General features: G+C 38.5%; 1 protein-coding gene across 10 annotated transcripts in view; it reads left to right on the forward strand.

Annotated features, from left to right (window-relative positions):
• The window catches only part of GTDC1 (glycosyltransferase like domain containing 1), a 179,147-nt gene that overhangs the window by 55,894 nt on the left and 104,818 nt on the right, over positions 1-18,435 (forward strand). For 8 of the 10 annotated variants that reach the window (XM_027656261.1, XM_027656266.1, XM_027656269.1 and 5 more), the window contains one exon: positions 2,104-2,314. In XM_027656261.1, coding sequence (XP_027512062.1) covers positions 2,133-2,314 — 182 coding nt within the window. In that variant the 5' untranslated portion in view covers positions 2,104-2,132. Of the gene's footprint in view, positions 1-2,103; positions 2,315-15,274; positions 15,382-18,435 lie in introns of those variants that run through there. The other 2 variants (XM_027656270.1, XM_027656273.1) reach the window with 2 other exon arrangements.

The raw sequence follows: 18,435 nt of genomic DNA on the forward strand, positions 1-18,435 counted from the left end.
TGAAAACTGGTGCAGAATAAAACCAGAGAGCACAGTGTCGATTCAGCTAAACCTGGTGATAAAACCAGTTTCAGAACTTTGATGAAGTGTGGTTTGATCAGATACTTTATGAACAAAATGCTTTATTACTGGTACTGCTAATGACTTGTAAATTAGCTACAACCCCTCCCTGAGTGACTGACTCGATGGCATTTACCAACTTTTCACTTACCCCTTTTTTAGGGGCTGAATTTATAAAACACTTCCCTCTAGTCCTTTGAATTAAATTTTCGGTGACATTTGATGACAAGCATAGCATGATTAATTACAAATTGTTCTTTAGGTGAATAGTGCAGATTCTAAACCACAGCTTGTGTTTTTATAGCAGTTATTACCCTGCAGGCTCCAAAAGGGCTTTGGAGGAGAGACTAGGATTTTGGTTACATCATTGTAAATTCAGAGAACGTCAGTGATCTCAAAAGTGTGATTTTTTCAAAATTAGGTCAGTGGAAAAGAGATCAGAATCTGTTTTTGCTACCTGAAAAGAAGCAGGCTCCAAAATGGAGTGAAGTCTTTGCTTCCAGAAGGCTTTCTTTTGGTTTTGCAAAGAACATATTTGTTATATAAAATAATTTTTTTTAAATATTATGGGACAGTGAATAATAGAGCAAATTATAACCTGAATCCTGGGTGGATTATGGCTAGAAAGTCTGAGCATGCAGTACTCTTTCTCTTGCTGTAATCTGTAATGACCCAGGAGCTCTACATCACCATTTCATCTGGCACTGTGATGGGCCAACGGCTCAGAGCTGTCTAAAGGTTTCTTACATTTTGTCTCCCAATTCAGTTGATTCAGTGTTTGGATTTTTATTGCTGGCTAGCTGATCTTTTGGTAGTTACAGTGCACTTGTAAGGTTTTTTTTTTTTTTAACATTTGTTTTCTCCCCTCTGATTACAGAATACATAATATTTTTCACCTGATCTTGGGTTGAACTAACTCTCACCATTGCGATGATACTGAGATTTTCAGGAGAGTATGTAGTTCTCTGTTGAATTCTCACTTCTTGTCACCAGAGGTTTTGGTAAGATAAGGATTACAGTCTGAAACTACTAGAAATGACAGGTCAGGAAATGGATGTAAGGTCTTGCAATATATAGCATCAAACATGAATCCTGAGTAAATGAGTTTAACAGAGTCCTCCCTTGTTAGGGAAGGTTGAGGAGGAAACCATCAGAGAGCTGGTCATGGATGGTGAATACTTTTCAGGGTTTTGTTTTCAGCTTTTATGTGTGATGGTTTTACTTGAAGCATCTGAGAAGCAGCTTTCCAGTACCCCAGGCCTGTGACTCATGAGGGTGATGAGCAACAGTCACAGGGTTTTCATCTGTCCCCTCGCTTTGGGCAGCGCGTTTTGCATCCTGTTTGTGAGCAGCTCTGTGGCTTCTCATCTGAGAGCTTCCTTAAGCCTCCTCTGCTGTTCTCTTCCACCTATTTTGGAGTACTCCCAAAAAATATCCTGCTCTATTTCCTATTGTTGTTGCTTGGGTAGTGATCCCAGCTCCCAGTGATGCAGGAGAGTCCTGGGGGATGCTCCAACTGTATCTCACCAGGCCACTCTCTGACTTTAAGTTCCTTTCCTAAATCACTGTTACTTGCAAGTAAGAAGTGTGTTGGAATTGTTTTTTCATTTGATCTGCCACCTGGAAAAGGGGGGGAAAATGATGAAAAAATGAATAAACTGCTCCAGAACCTATGGAAGAATTGTATGTGTTTGGGATTGAGTGTGTACAGTAAAGCTGCTTTTAAATATCCGATTGAAAACAAAACAATAAATTCAAAATACAGTGTTTTCCTAAGTCCTGCACGCTAAGATTCATTTAAAAATTACAAGTGGTATCTTTTAATGGTTGAAACAAATAGGTGTGATAATATTGTCCTCGTAATTGCTAAGTAACCTTTTCTGAAGTGAACTTATTAATGTAATATGAAGATTTTTTTTAATGGAAAATCAAGAGGCCTTGCAATATATTTCTGCTTTTTCCAACATAATTTTCTTAAATAATAATAAAAAAAACCCCTCTATTTTTAAAGCTATTTCTCTATTTCTCTATTTTCATTTTCAGAATCCAAACAGTTCTGAAGCACTTGGAAAATGAGTGTTCTTCTCATTGAGCCCTTTTATGGTGGTTCCCATAAACAGCTGATGGATCTTCTTCAGGAAGAGCTACAGGAAGACTGTGTCCTCTGCACACTCCCAGCCAAGAAGTGGCATTGGAGAGCACGGACTTCTGCTCTTTATTTCATGCAAACAGTGCCAACAAGTTCTAATTACAGGTAACCCAGGGACTGAGGAATTTCTAAGCTCAAGTTACAGAGAAACCTTCAACCAGGTCTCTTGAGCTGAATTCTTATGTGCATGCAAGGGTGTATGTGGAAGCAATTGGAGACTTGCAGTGGACAACACAGGTTTTTCTTCTTGGGGTATAACTGGGAAATTACTGCTATGTTTTATTTAGAATTTCCTAGACTGTTTTGTCTTGCATTACCAGTCCTTGGGAGTCTCTGAGTATCTGGAAACATGATGTCTATACATATATATGTATCTCTTATTTGAAATGTATCCAGTGAGTTCAGTCATACTGAAAGGTTCGAACTGTGCTTCCCAGATCAGGTTGAAAGGTGGCACAGATGTGAAGGCTCCAAGCTTCCCCACGTGCCCTCTGATGTATCTGTTAGCAAGTCTGATTTATCAGTGTCCTGCTCAGGCTGACCTGGAGGATTAAGGGAGCAGTTTTATCTTAATGATAGTCTGGTTCCATAACGTACCAGCAACTGTGGGTGTCAATTATGCATTTATGTAAGTGGCAAATTTCCATCAGGTAGAACCTGGACTGATAAAAGCAGACTATTTAGGTCAACAAGATAGCTATCATGTAGTGAGAATCAGTCACTCCAGAGCCAAGGTGTCTCTAAACCCAGCGGTTTTGTTTGGTCTGCCTGATCAGTTGAGATGTGGTGAGATGATTGTCTGGAGCAGTGAGATACTGCCTTGCTCAGAACATGCAGCTGAGCATCATGGGGGGACTTTACACCTTCATGGAGAGACACTGTTCATGCACAGGGTTATTTTAGCACAAGCAGCTGCTTTTCAGCAGCAGGGTGAGCTGCAGCAGGACTCTGAGCACACCTGGATGATGTGCTAACCAGTTACAGTTCAAAACTGGGTCTGGTGTTTGTTACCAGGAACAAGTAGATGCTTCCTGAGGAAGGAATATCATTTTTCAAGAGTAGATTTCTGCTATAGGAGGCTGCATTTGAACAGTGTTACTCAACATAGTGCCTAATCCATTTTGGAACACTTACTATATAAATGTACACCTTTCCTGTGCCTGCTTTTGGCTCCCATTTAAAATAGTCTCCCATCCCAAGCCAAATGTTATAATTAATTTTCCCTGATTTGTCTTGTGCGAGGCTTTTAGTGTTGGTTTCCTCTTGCTTTCTTTTTGCAACAGTTTTGTTTTGGAGGAGTGTACATGACAAACTGTTATGTAAATTTGTCTTGTATCGCAACCACATCCTCCAACGCATCGCAATGTTATCTGTGTTCCTTCAAGGTCAGCAGCCCAAGCTGTCCAGCACTAACTGTATTAAACTAATCAGACATCACTCATAGGCATACACTTCATTAGTTTAACTTACAGTTACATTGACCTAAGATAACTTAACTCCAATTTGTCAAGTAACCCACATCTCGGGGGAAGGGGGAGGGAACGCTGACAAAAAAAAAAAAAAAAAAAAAAAAAGGCAAAATCCCACAAAAAAACCCAACAACCCAAGAAAAAAAACCTCAACCCAGCAGCCTGAAAACTCACTTGAAGTTAATAAACTTGCAATCTGTCATAGACTTATGTGCAAATATAACCCTTACTGACAGCAAATAAATCTGATCTAACCAATGGAGCATCTTAAAGAGAGGAAAGCTTTTGCTTTGCTGGTGCTGTTTGGGTTGGAGCAGAGAGGATCAAACAGTCAAAGTTGACAAAGATGGAGTGTTTAAAAAAGTTTGTACCTTGTCCTTGCGGGCAGCATAAAATTCTAGGATCAAGGGCTGATGTGGCTGGTGAGAGGAAAACTGATTAGAGGTACCTTCTACTTTACTTGCACATTTTTAGTGTTTGGTTTGTAGTTTAATGTTTCAATTATTATATTAAACTGAAAGTACAAGTGCATCAGACTGCAACCTACTAAGGCTGACTACTCTCTCCTATTAGAAAAAACATTGATTAAAATTAATATTGATTCTTTTATTTCTGCCTTGCTAGTAACCACTAAAGATCTACTTCCCAGGTAGTAATTTGTAAAGACAAAATTCCATTGCAAACTGGGAGGACTGTGTATTTGGAATTGCATGTTTAAATATTTCAACCTTCTTGTGAGGTCATAGGAAATACCAAATTTGCATTATTTATAATGTTGACATTATTTACAGGAAAAAAAATACTTTCTTTTACAAGTGCTTTTCATAAATGTGCTGTCTCATAAATAACTTTTTTCTGTTTGTATGTTTAATAATACAGAAAGGTTTCAGATATCCCAAGTGCAAATGCTTTTGGTAATGGAGCTGTGTTACTAAATTTTTGTGTTCAAACTGTACTTTATTTCAAGATGCTGATGTGTCTGAGAAATAATACTGGCGCTGGTAAGGCTGATATTAGATACATTTGTAGAGAAGTAGTGTGGATATGTTTTAAAAGACTTAGACTTTTATCCATACATCTGATTATGGGAAGGAAGCGTGTTTGTTAGCTTACAAGTGACACTTGGTGAGTTAAGGAATAGTCTGAAAAAGTGCTTTTGAAGCAAAATGTTCAGTGCAGGGTCATAGTTGTTAAATTCAAATACTCTGCAGTGACCAGAGAGTTGATGTGATGAACTTGTTAATAGTTTTATCAGAGAACAGACGTGTCCTGCCTTGACCAAGAATTAAAGCAGGGTTGGTAAGGAACAGGGCATTTAATGTTACTTTTGTGAGCTGTGGGTGATATCTTGGTGTGTGATAACATTATGTTCCTGGGAAGGAGGAGACCTACCCAGAATTTTAACAGGGAGAAGGAATCCTCACCCTCCACAGGGAACACCTGTAGTAGCTGTTACAGAAGGTACTGGACACTTAGTATTTGATCTGCAGCACTGCATGGATTTATATTAATTCCCCGATGCAAAGTCCAGGCCGTGTTTGTCTAGAAAAGTGTTGCTTTTCTGTTTTCATGGCTTTGTTGAGCAGTGTGTTGTTAAACCAGCTCATGTCTTCATTCATCTCCTGAAAGGAGGACAGGAGCTTCCCTGATGAACGGGAAGCTCAGGCACACACAGTCCTTCCAGCGTGGAAGGCCAGAAGGAGAACTTAAAGGTGGATCACTTGGCTACTGAACTTGAAGGGGTCTAACAGATTGATGTACAGCAGCCACAGAAGTGAGCATTTCTGGGAGCTCTCTTAATTGCTGGAGAGTCCCACAAGATTTTTCCTTAATTGGAAATAAGGTGCTTGTTTGGATGTTGTGTTGCTACAAGGAGTTTCACCCTTGTGATGGCAATTTCCAAAATCTCAGCATTTGAAACGTACCAAAAAAGGGCAAAATTTCTGTCTGCTTCCTCTAGACAACCTTTTCAGCAATCTTAGAGTTTTGATAGCAGTTGATGGGATTTTATCATCTCCATTCCATGAATTCGGAAGGTCCAGCAGAGAACCGTGACCTCTTCAGGCTCCTGGCACTCTGCAGAGTTGCTGTGGTGTCTGCTTTGTCTCCCAACTTCCTTCAGACAGCTTAAACTCTTTGATAAATGGAAGATGTCTGATCCTTAGCCTAAAGATGTTTTCTGTAGCATATAGTGACTATTCTGTAATTCTAGAAAGCACGTAACAAAAAGAATTTTTTTTGGCCTTTTTTTTCTTCTTAACTCAAGGAAAGTTCTCAAATTTGAAAATACCGTTGCACAATTTAATGAAAAAAAAAATCACTCTTCTTTTTCCTGTAATTCTTTTCTTTATTACCATGAACAATCTATTAAATTTCAAACAGTAAAAACACTTGATATGACACAGTAGAGCAAAGCAGTTTATATTTCAAGGGCTGTCCTCTACAGAAAGTAATTCAAACCCCAAAAAGTTAGGACTGTAAGACTTAGATCTGCAAAACAGAGAGACTAAATTCAGTGTAGTTTCCAGTTTGTTGTAATAGCACTGCTAGATTATTTTAAATATATATGTATAAATATTATGTATAACATTCAGTATTGCCCCCCAGGTAGCTGTTCATATGAATAAAGATTTTATTTGTAACAGATTCTAGCCCTGAAATACCCCAAGGGTAAATGTTAGCATATATATACCCCTTGATATTTGACAACTATATTTTAAAGACAAACTCTGCGCTTTTTACATTTTACGAAACAGAAAACAAATGATTGTTTTCAATTAATAGAGCTCTGAAAAAACCCCCAACCTGGGGGTGTGGTGTTCAGCAATGGGGAGTGTGTTCCAAGAGTATATATCATAGATATGGTTGGGTTTTCTTTTTTTTAAGATTCTGTTAAGACTACTAGATTTAGGATTGTTTCAGATCTGATGCTTTTGTTCTGTTCTGTAAGGAGAAAATACATAATTATAGAGTGAATTCTCTATTTACTGATGGGCTGGTGTCACCTAAATATCTTCTTAAAAACACTGATCCTTTGAATTTTTATTCCAGTAAGTAGTTCAGTCCCACTGAAAACATAACGCTACCTGGATGTGTGAGCACTTACAAGCTTGAGGATTTACTGTTTTCTAGATATTTCATTTTCAGAAACATTCTTGTAAGTACTTTGTCCTGGGGAAGGTGTTTGAGGATGTGATTTGAAGCAAGGCAGGGCAAATTTCAGCCATTTCATTAAATCTGAATACACAGATGCCTATTCGTGGTGGAAACATTTCTGCCTTTTTACACCTTTCTGCCAAATATTGGAAGTGTTTATATAATCTTTATAGGAACTGGGATAATTTTCCCTGCATTAGGGACCTTCCTAGAATTTTACCCCAGTAGTGCTCAGATAAGGAATAAATAAATTATATGTGTGAGTAGTACATTAGCTAAATAAAAGATAACCATGTACCTAGAAATTAGCAAAAAGTTTATCTGATAGTTTGGATTTTTTGGGCATATTTTATGGTGTTTGCTGCTGTATATAGGTCAATTAAACACAAATCTCATTTATGGCACTGGCTACTAAGAGTGTGTGTTTTGGTGTTATGCTCAACTTTGTTGCATTTGAAGATGGGATAGGGCTCATCTTTTTGGCATTACTGAATAATTTTCTGCCCAGAAGTGGTCTTGGTTTCACCCCATTTCTGTGTTACTCGGTGTGAAGTGAAAAAGCGTTTGGGTGTTTTAAGTGCAGTTTTATGTGAGATGACAGTGGAACGTGCTCCTAGAGATCCTTTGTACTTTGATTAGCTGACATAAAGGCATGAATATCTAAGGTGACTAAATGTAATATCAAATATCCCATAAGGACAGGGTTCAGGTCTCCTAGAAACATAGAATCAGAGATTAGTTTGGGCTGGAGGGGAACTTAAAGTTCCAACCTTAAGGGAACCATCTTGTTCCAACCCCCCTGTCGTGGTCAGGGACACCTTCCACTAGACCAGGTTGCTCCAAGTCCCATCCAGCCTGGCCTTGAACACTTCTTTGATTAAAAATACCATGTGGGTGTAACTCACTCGTTTTTTTAGTCTCACTGGTGGCTACAAATAAGAACTTTCTCATCTTGCTGTTGAGGTGCCCAAAGGACGGTACAGGAGATGCTGCTTCACTCTGAGCTCTTCTTTTATGCTCCCCTGCTGAATAAAGGGTCATTACTTCTTTAATTTCATTAGTGCTAAACTTGCTTGCGTTTTTTTTTTTTTTTTTTTCCCCTAAGCAGACCCGTGGAGTTCACCCAGGTTAGTTCACACGGGCTGGTGCAAACGCACACACGTTTGTCCTGCCCACGCTCCGGAGGAGCTGGCTGGGAGCTATCTCCACTCCGGGGGCCAGATGGCCATCCTAGCACCATGTTGAGCCTAAACCAATAAACCCCACCAAGATACGAGACACAGGCACCATGTACTGAGCTAAAACAACTTTGTGACTTCTGACCAGAGCTGGCTGGGGTCCAGCCAGCTTCGAGCGTAAGCAAAGAGAATATACGTCCATATGGAACGGCACGGAGCTCCACCGCTCAGCACAGATGATGCTCTCCACTGCTGTAGCCCCGGATAATAGAGGGTGTCCCAGCCTGGATAACGGGTGTGAAATTCTCTCTGGTGAGGGGGAACTTGGAGGCCATCTGACGCTGGGAAAACGTAACGTGGGAATGTATGCGTAAAACTGGGTTTTGTTTGATTTAGGTTAATGTCGCCCAAAACCTGTTCTGGAAGCTTCCTCTGAAAATGTTAATGTTCAGAGAGAACTTGTGAAGAAGAGCATATTGTCAGATGGATTTGAGAATGATTTTTATCAGAACGCTGATATAAACCAAGGTGGTGTTAAAAGCTGACCAAAAAAATGGTTTAAAATCTACAACTGGTTTATTTTTTTTTAATTGAGAATTTTAATTGAAAAGTGTAAATAAAAATAAATTATTAAATCATTGGTAAAAAAAAAATCAATTTGGTAAAAAAACCCTGATGTAGTAAAAAAAGAAGTAATCTAGTAAAAAAATTAAGGAAGGTCCAAGGGCAAAATCATTTCCTATTGAGGATAACAGCACTGCTGTGGTTTCTCTGCTCACAAGCAGCCTGTTAAAATTTCCTTTTCAGTGTGGTGGAGAGAGGCTGCCTGAAAGTTTTTGTGAAGCTGATGAAGGAGGTGGGATCTCCTTTTTGGGGCAGATGAATTCCCTTGCTCTGCGGTGCTGAGGGGCCAGAGACAATGTTCTGGTGCTCAAAGATTTAAGAACAAATGTTTTTATTCTTAGCTCTGGCTGCCTTAAAAGTTTGGAGGGGGGATCCAATAAGAACAACAAAAAGAATCCTTGAAGTAACAGGACAAAAAAAAAAATCCCAAGTAAACTACCTGAAATTTATTCAGGCAGACAGCAACGTGATCTTAAACATTCACTTTGCATTAATCAACTTTGCCTCAGATAAAATGCTGGCAGATGGTAGCTATTCATTTTAAAAGTGACACGTTTTCTTTACGTTTTTGTGTGGAAACCCCCACATGCACTCTTCCCTCCAGAAACTTTACTTGGGTAATTTGTCCAACATGTTTTTGGTTTGTTTTTTTTTTTTTCTTTTTCCCCTAAATACACCCCCATTATTAGGCAATTTCACAATTTGGATAGTTAAAAGAGGCTTTAGGTGAGTTTAAATGGAGGCTCCCTCCTTTGAAGTCTGGGGAAGAATATATAGGAGCTCAAATTTGGCAGAAATAAGATGGGAATGATGAAGACGATGCGGGGAGAGGTGCAGGGCCAGGAAGGACCCTGGTTGGGACTGCTGGGTGATCTATCCAAAGTGCTAATGTGAAATGGCAGTTGTCTGTTTGATGTGTAAAAGATTTGCTGAAATTCCAGCAAAATATTCTGATGAAACAAGGAAAGAACAGTCTGGGTTTTCAAACCCTAGCATGTGTTTTCCTTTATGTTCTCAAACGCCGGGTGAAATCCTTATTTTTCTTTCTAAAATGAATTTTATGAATCACCTGGAGAATTGATATTTACATTGCTGGCAGTAAAATGTAATGAAATTGTGCATTATGATTCAGTATTTCTGCACTTAGGATTTTAATGAGGATTTTATCTGTCCTTTTAAATGGTTGCTGTGTATATATTTTATTTCTAGATTAGTTATGGATTACATTTCTATTTCCAAATAACAAACATATATGCTACTATATTATAAAGAATATGATACTTTCCACAATTCATTGTCATTCCAACCCATAACACTAATTTGATCTTCCAAAGGGAAAGTAAAAAAAGCTTTGGTTTGCATCTAATAAAGGGAAAAATATTGATTTTTTTTTTTTTACTGCATTTCTGCTTTTACTCCTAATCTTAATTTTTTTTTTTTCCAACTAAGAAGTAAATAATACAAATTTTGTCAGATACTTGGTTTGCACGTGGTTTGGATTTATAGCTCTGTATTCCAGTGTCATAAATAACTAGTTTTCTTAATGAGTACTCACAGCTTGGCTGGCTTTTGTGAATTGATACGTAATGACAAGGAATTTTACGTTTTTTTAGCAAAACAGTTTTGGGAGAAGACCTACCTTAACACACACACACAGAAATATATATATATATATAAATAATTTTTTTTTTTGATCAAGAATTAACGTGACCTGAACACATTAAAGTTTGAAAGTCTTCATTCAGGTAGTTGTACCATCTCAGTTTCCAGTCCACAACAGACCAGGTATTCAGTTACCTTTACTTACCTATTTCAGCCCATGTGCCTGTGCCTGAGAGCCAGGTTGGATGGGGCTTGGAGCAACCTGGTCTAGTGGAAGGTGCCCATGGCAGGGGGTTTGGAATTAGATGATCTTTAAGGTCCCTTCCAGCCCAAGCCATTCTGGGATTCTATTTCCACATCTGCTTTTTTATGTCAGCTATGGACAGTTGACATCTGTAGATGTCTGTGAGTATCAGTGTGGATTTCAAAGGTGCTTTCCAGGTCCATGTTCACTCTAAAAAAATGTGCCCAAAGGTGTTTTCTGTTTTTATCTTCTTGATTCCTGTGGGATTACAAATGTGTACAGATTTATAATGTGCATGTGGCTGAAGCAACATGTCTTGATAGGACTGTGGATAGGCGGTGGAGGGAAATGATGCTCCCTGGCCTAATTCCACACAGCACATTATTTCAGTAGTTTTTACTTCAGACAAGGTGTAGTCTGGTTTTTTAAGGACTGAATGTCCATAAGGTGAGGTTGGAGCCCATTAAATGCTCTCCAGGAGCATCATGTCCTGGTGCAGTTTCATCCAAAGGACCAAGTTCATAATCTTGGAGACCATTCTGGTGTGAGGTGAGGATGGCTGTGAGATGGATGGTTGCCTCATAAATGCTATTCTGCATCAAACAGAAATGCTAATCTAAATTGACCCATAAAACACTTAGTTCTGTGGGTTATGGCATAGTTTCTTCCCTAAACATGCAGCACGTACCTAGGCAGGAGTTTGATTACAATCTCTGTGCCAAATCATGGTGCAATGGAATATGTTTAATTTAGGATGGACTTCTTACTCCCCCAAACCACAGTTTGATCCATTTATTTCCTCCTCCTCTTCCCTTTTATACTACTCAGCCTGAGTATCTTTGGATGATACCTGTAATTGGTAGGCTTTGAGTCGTTATGGTGATGAGTTTAACTTCCCTTCAAAAAAAATGTGAATACATAAATTGTGTCTAATAATTTGAATATCTTTGAATGCAAAGCAACTAAAAGGAGGGTTTTTTTGTTCATCATTCTGTAATGAAGATTTCTGCAATCTCCTTATTCCCTTGGGCAGTATTTTTCCTTTCTTGCCTTTGTCCTTTGTCCCTGTCTTTTCCTCCCTTCCTCCTGCACATCTCCTCTGATGGTCCAGTGGACACAGTCATTTTAAAGAATGTTTTCCATTTCAGAGCACTTACTGGGTTTATTGTTTATGTTTTTATAACCTTGCCTACTTATCACTTTTTGTTTCAGCTCTCTTACTTTCCATTTTACTTGTTGCACACTTGAACTTCTGTTTCTGCCCAGTTGCAGCTTGAAGAAAGAATGAGGGAAACAGCAGTGGACACAACATCAAAAGCAAATATATGATTTTCTTGTTGCAGAATTAATGGAAGAATTTATTCCTGTTACCAGTATTATTTCTAATAATTATATGAGGAGAAGTGTATCTTATCTGATAGACATACTTCAGGGCTTTAAACTAGTGATTTATCAAATGGTTTAAAAAGAAAAGGTCTAAGTTATTATCGGTAAAAAACCAGAAAATTTATTTCAAGTTTATCTTTTCTTGCAGTTAATGGTATTCCTACTGACTTTTGTTGATGTGTTTTCTTTGTGTGCAAATATTTTTTAACATAACATACTCTACATAAAATTATGTGTATCTGTTTGGAATAGGGAAAAATCTTCATGTAATTAAGTATTATGTAGTAACATGAAGAAATTTTTGAACACATAATTCTATGTATGTTGGTTATATATGGAAGAATTAAAAAAATTGAAGGGGAGTAATTTGAGACCATCTGCAATTTCTTATTTATGTAAGAGAATATCCCATTTTTAATTAAAGATGGAATTTAAGAATGATAAATGGGACCATTATCTAGTAACAGTTAGTTTGCAGGCATTTTTTTCTCAGTTATCACGCATAGTGACATCTCTGTGTTTAAACCTCGAGGAATAGAATTATTTTAAATTATTTTAATTCAGGTACTTCCTGGTAATCAATTTTATCAAAAATATAACAGCTCAAAATTTTATATTTCAAATTAATTTGGAGAAATAGTACTAAAGGTGCTGAAACTATGCAAGAAGAAGAAATGAATTTTGGTGGAAATTGTAAAAATGGCATTATCTTTTATTTTGTTTTATTTTATTTAGAACTTAATGATTCCTAAATTAATAGATGAAGAATTTCCTTGCTATAGCTATACTATAATAAAACTGTACAGGAGCTAAAATTAAATGTAATTTCTGAAGTAAGGACTTGGTTACAGAGTCTTTACCTACTCTAGACAGTTGTGTTGCCATCTACTCAAGGTAGAATCTGGTTTGCAGTAGAACTGAATCTTTGAGGTTTAAGACTGGCCTTGCAGAGAGTCTTGTGGCTCCAGCCTCGTCTGGAACCAGTTTTCAGTGGTTTCTGTGGCTGTTGAAGCATTCAGGACTTAAGTGCTTTAGAGACAGATCTCAGGTCTTGCCCAAAAAGACAGAAGCTCTCCAGGCAGAGGTGGTGGGAAGGAATGTGAGAAAAGACAAATTTCCAGAAAATACTTCGGAAAACCAGAGTCTAAATTATTCAAAATTGCACCATGAGTTAGAAATGATAAAACCTACATTTTCTTCTTTCTCTAAATCATGGAGTAGAGAACCTAGAGAGTGGTCTTGAATTAATACTCATTCTGTTATAAACAGATGAAAAATACTTTGATATAGTTTTACATATCAATACAGAAAAAAAATAGTAGATTTTAATCCTAGACTCATAGAACTGCTAAGTTTGGAAAAGACCTCTGAGAACATCAAATCCAACCATTAACCATGTAATGCTATAATGAGTGGAGTATAACTTCAGCATTAAGAGCCAGCATCTGTACTTTTAAAATACTAATTTCCAACGCTAACAGCTGCATGGAAGGTCGTTGACATTGTGGAGTGCGTGGGGTCTCTGGGGCTCAGCGTGTTTGAAGTCAATATTTATGGTGCCTCTGTACCTCCTGTCATTAGCAGGAGGTTTTCAAGGGACTGTTCTCAGATTATATTTTGCACATGGCTCTTGTTTTCCTAGATACTGATTGGAAAAAAAATGAGGGATATAATAGTTTTCCTGTCCGTTGATGGGTGATGAGACCAACATGTTCAGGCCACGGGTGGAATCGGGGTGAATGAATTGGTGGCAGGGAGGGAGTTTGAGAAGCTTGTGTGCTTCCTGTGCATTTAAGGAGTATAAGGGATATTTCAGCTGTTGAGATGAAGCTCAGCAGCTGCTCTGCAAACTCCTAATGGAACAAGGGCCTGAGTTTTCTTTATCTTGAATGTTTGTGTCTGACCACAGATGCTGCTGGGGCTCTGCATTTCTCTTAACTGCTAGTCCTTGAATTACAGAATTGATATATAGTAATAAAAAGAATGATTTTTATTGGATAAGAGGGGACTTGGAGGTAATATTGTTGCCTCTTCATTGCTAGGTACACACTGAGACTGTGAATGATGAAGAGGAAGGTACAAAAGCTGTGTGCACCAAGCAAGTGCTTTGCTGTGGAGGCAAACGCCTTTGCAGCCATGCTCTGGGTTGTTACAGCATGACTGTGGTATTTGCCTTCCCCTTATCTCTTCAGTTCACTTTTCCATGGTGTGTTTTGACCCGTCCATATTTTATTTTAATTTTTATTTTATTTATATCTTATTTTATATATTTATTTTGCCTCCCATCATGTGGCTTAAAACTGTAACATCATTAACTTGTGTGTATAACATCTTTAATTTTGTCTTGAAAATACAGAGGGGTGTTTAGTGTGAGCAGTAGAGTATTTAAGGTAGAATATTTCATGTTTTTGCAGATTGCCAGAATTACATGCCAGAGCAGCCTTCTGACCATGAAGCCCAACCACACTTGTTCTATTAGCTGCACTTAAGAAGTATTTGTTTAGTTTTTTCCTCAGATGGATAACCAATATGGAACATTCTGTCCACAGAAGTCTTATTAAAGAGGTTAGAGCATCCTGCTAATTAGGAAAAACTAATTAGGCAGATTGTTGAGCCTGTAACCAGAATTTTATATTTTAATGGATTTTGAAATGCAGTGTACTCCCTTTTCCTATTGTAAAACACACTTTTTTCTTTTAAATGACTAGAAACAGTCTTTTTGAGGAAATTATGCACTCAGAATAAGAAAGTAGTAACAATTTATGAATTTATTAAATAAACTGTAGAAGAATATATGCTGTAAAACTGGTGAAACCATTAATTCATACCAGCCTCTTATTGTGGCAGGCAAAATTGTTTGGTTACCTTCCTGTTGGTAGGTTTCAAGTTTGACTGCCCCAAAGAGGACTTGGATTAAGTTCATATGAAGAAACAATATAATTTGTGGCTGCGTTAAAATTAGATCTAGATGGTACAGAATTCACAAATTACTCTTTGGCTACTTCAAGCTAAAATTCATTGACCGCTGTTTCCCTGAGTCTTGGGAAGTTTATCATGTTCAAAGCTGGATCCAACCCATTTTTAAGTGTTCTTGTAGTGCTGTGAGAGACTTTTGGTCTGGAAGCTGAAAAATAAGCCCGTTCTCAGCTGTGGGGTGACCTGGGAGCAAAACCATTGGGATTGGTTGGGTTTTCATGGTTCACATCTTAATTCCTGGTTTACAAGGTGCCATGTGGAAAGCAAGGGATGTTTGTGGCTGGAGAGAAAAAGTCTCTCCAGAATTGAGATACACTTAAAATATATGTATTTAAATGGGTTTCTCCTTAACGTCTACTTTTGAACTCTTTTTCAACTGTGCCCTGCTACAAACTTTAATTAGTCTTAACCTTTTTCCAGGCTTGTCATTCTGCATTTTGCAAAATGCTTTGGCTTGTGGAGAAGCTGCGTAGCCGGGGGGCCCTGGGCAGTGACCTGCAGTCTGTCTCAGGACCATCCTCTGAGATGTAATTCAAGGTACAGATGTTGGAATTGGTGAGACGAGGTTGGCGGCCATCTGGAAGGTGGCCATCTGCTCCTTCCTGCAGGAGCAGAGTGCCATGCTTTTGGGGGGTCCCTGCCCCTTCTTGTCACATCCTGAGTCAAGACGATTCAGAACTGAGTCTTTGAAGCCTGATTTGGGAATATTGGCTGGCCAAGTGCTTGGCACTTAGAGATGTAAGAGGCTAGAAAGGGAAAAACAAGTACTTGTAGACGAGTAAGATTTAGAAATGAGCTGTGTGAAAGGACTTCAGCAAAGCACTGAAAGTTTAAGGTCATGTAGCTCAGGTCTAGAAATGTGGAAGAAGAAACCAGGGAGCACAGGGAAGTGCAGTTTGTTGTGCTGATAGAAAACTGATGGAAATGCCCTATTGGAGCATGGGACTTGCTAATTATTTTGCTAATGCATCAGGAAATATGCAGAGTCAGTACAACATGAAAGCAAATCTGAGTACAGGGACTGGAGGGTGGAGCAATTGTGTCCCCTTAAAGGAAAGCCTTCCTCCTTCCAGTCCAAGGAGGCTGAAACGAAGACAAAAATATTACAAGACTTGTTTTTGTGGTGTCACCCTCTGCCACCACCAGACCTCCTATATTTGCTGGAGTGTCAGCTCTGGCTTTGGTGAGTCAGATTTGTGTTGAGCATCTGTGGTGACCTGTAGATTCTCACCCTTCCAATGCTCCTGCAGTTTAGTCTTCAACCTGAAATCTGGGGCTATTATCCACCAGACAGGTCTAGGTAGTCAGCATGATGTCATGTCTCTTCAGCAGTTTATGGAACAGGGCTGATATTTATGCCAATAAATATTTTAAATTGTTTTTGTTTGGCTTCTTGAGGAGAAGAATTTCCATAGGTGAGAGGTTATTTTGCAAGCGGCTCCACTGTATGATAGATCACATGGATGGTTTCAGTGCTTGGGAAGCTTGTATCCCTTCAGTGTCATAGGTTGGAATTGTTACAGGCACTTAACAGCTTTACAGGTTCTTGTTTAATTACTGGTCATTATTCTGAAGTGGATGACTCATTTAACCTGAAGCGATGGGAGGTGTTCTGGCCCTCTATATAATTCTACACATACGTGTTTTTGATCCTTAGAACCACAAAAATGTCTATTTTCTTTTTGCATATCTCATTTCCTGGGATAATACAGAGAAAATGGATTGGAGAGGAGGGTATGGGATGAGAGAAGGCATGTTGAGAACAAATTGGCATCGATCTGGATGGCTCTTGGTGAACACCTGAACTCTGCCCATTCAGTTCTCACCTGGAAGGGCCTGCTTGGCTCCGTCTTATGGCTTGTTCTTAATGTCATTCCTGCTATTATTAATACTGTAATAAATTAATTATCTATTAGCCTAGGCTTCTATAATGGTATTTCAGTGTAGGAAGCTGTTTAATGGCAGGAAAACATGAAATTTCTGTGCTATACCATGTTCTGTCATGGTAATATGTTAAAAGTTAACATTAAAACTAGTTCTGGTTTCACTGTCACCAGCTTTTCTTCCCTCAGTTCAGACTGTGTGTCCTTTACTGTGACATTCCATGTGTCCTGGTAGAGATCCACTGCAGAAATAGAGGCTTTGAATTTACCAGTCTGTATCAGGAGACAGAATTTGGTCTTGTTGCATTGAGATCTAAATAAATTTGCATTGATCTCAACAAATGAGGATGTTTTGAACCTTGACTTTCTAATGCTTCGCAGTTGGGTGTTTTTTTCCCTGCTTTGTCAAGGAGGATGACTGTAGTAAGACCATGAGCTGATTACTCCCTGTATTAGATAATAATTTCTTAATGTGGGAGGGATATTAAGAAGAATAGATGTGAGTGCTCTTGGAAAACTCTTTATGGAATAAGGTTTAAGCACTGCTGTTAATAGGATGCACGTTCCCTTTCATGCTGAGTCAGATAGAGCTTGGCTGTATACCCAGGACAGAAATCAAGGAGGCCTTAGAGACACTTGCAAAACATATGGTGACTCTTGCTGTCTTTAAAATGTATCATTATTGCTGTGGTGCACTGGCGCCCCTGGATTTTAGGTGGGCAGTAGTTGGAGTTTAATTAAAGGCCAGCCCTGATTCCATCTAAGATACGTCTCTGTGAAGCACCTCGTTGTTTCCCTACATCATGTGTTTGTCTTATGATGTGCCGGTGGCAAATAATTATGAGTTTGACCTAAATTTTAAAAACTTGCCTGTGTTTGAGTATCCATGTGCAGTGGTAGAGGCTGCTGGGCAGAGGGGCTGGCTGGAGGACAAGTGGTGGTACAGGAGGGATGTTGGGGTATCCTCATGGAAAGCCAGGACATCAGTGATCTAGTAATCCTTGCTTTTCTTTGGGGTAGCTGGAATCATCATTAGAGATGAAATATCTGTTTTCATTGAAAAGCTAATTTGATGGATGGATTTTTTTTTCCCCTACCACTGACATTTTAAGAAGAATCTAAAGGTTTTTGGGGGTGGCTGTTGAAGTTTGTTGAAGTCTCTTTAAGATGGCAAAGTAGGGATTAGGAATTGGAGTCAACCTTCTACAAGATAAGATCTTGTAAAACTATTTTATTGTTTGGTTGGTGTTTTTTGGTTGCAGAAGCTTTTTCTGGATTATGTAACTAAAGGCTGAACAAAATGTTACAGGTGTGGTTTATATTTTATGGAATTCTCTAAAGGATATTTTGGGGGATGGTTGTGATAGGGGTCGTGATAGTAGAAAGGATAGAAATTAGGGTTTATTTTTTTTTTTAGGGTTCTGAATTTTATTTTTGCAAACTTCTTAAAAAGTTAAGGCTGATTTGTGATAGTCTGTTATCAACAGTTTTGTTCTTCTGATGTTGGTTGGTCAACTCTAGAACAACTCTCCTGTTGTTCCCAGCAGCTCTTCATAGAAATTTTCCCCAACTGAAACATTCTTAAGAGTCTTTCATTATGAAAGCCCTTAAAATTAAGATAAAATTTATTTGTTTATTTATTTATTGTATTTTCCCCTGTGTTGGCATATGAATGTCGTTTTGCCCTACTGACATTTCCCCATTTTGG

Source organism: Corapipo altera, unplaced genomic scaffold, assembly GCF_003945725.1.
Source record: "Corapipo altera isolate COAL_440 unplaced genomic scaffold, ASM394572v1 68, whole genome shotgun sequence".
Taxonomy (NCBI): domain Eukaryota; kingdom Metazoa; phylum Chordata; class Aves; order Passeriformes; family Pipridae; genus Corapipo; species Corapipo altera.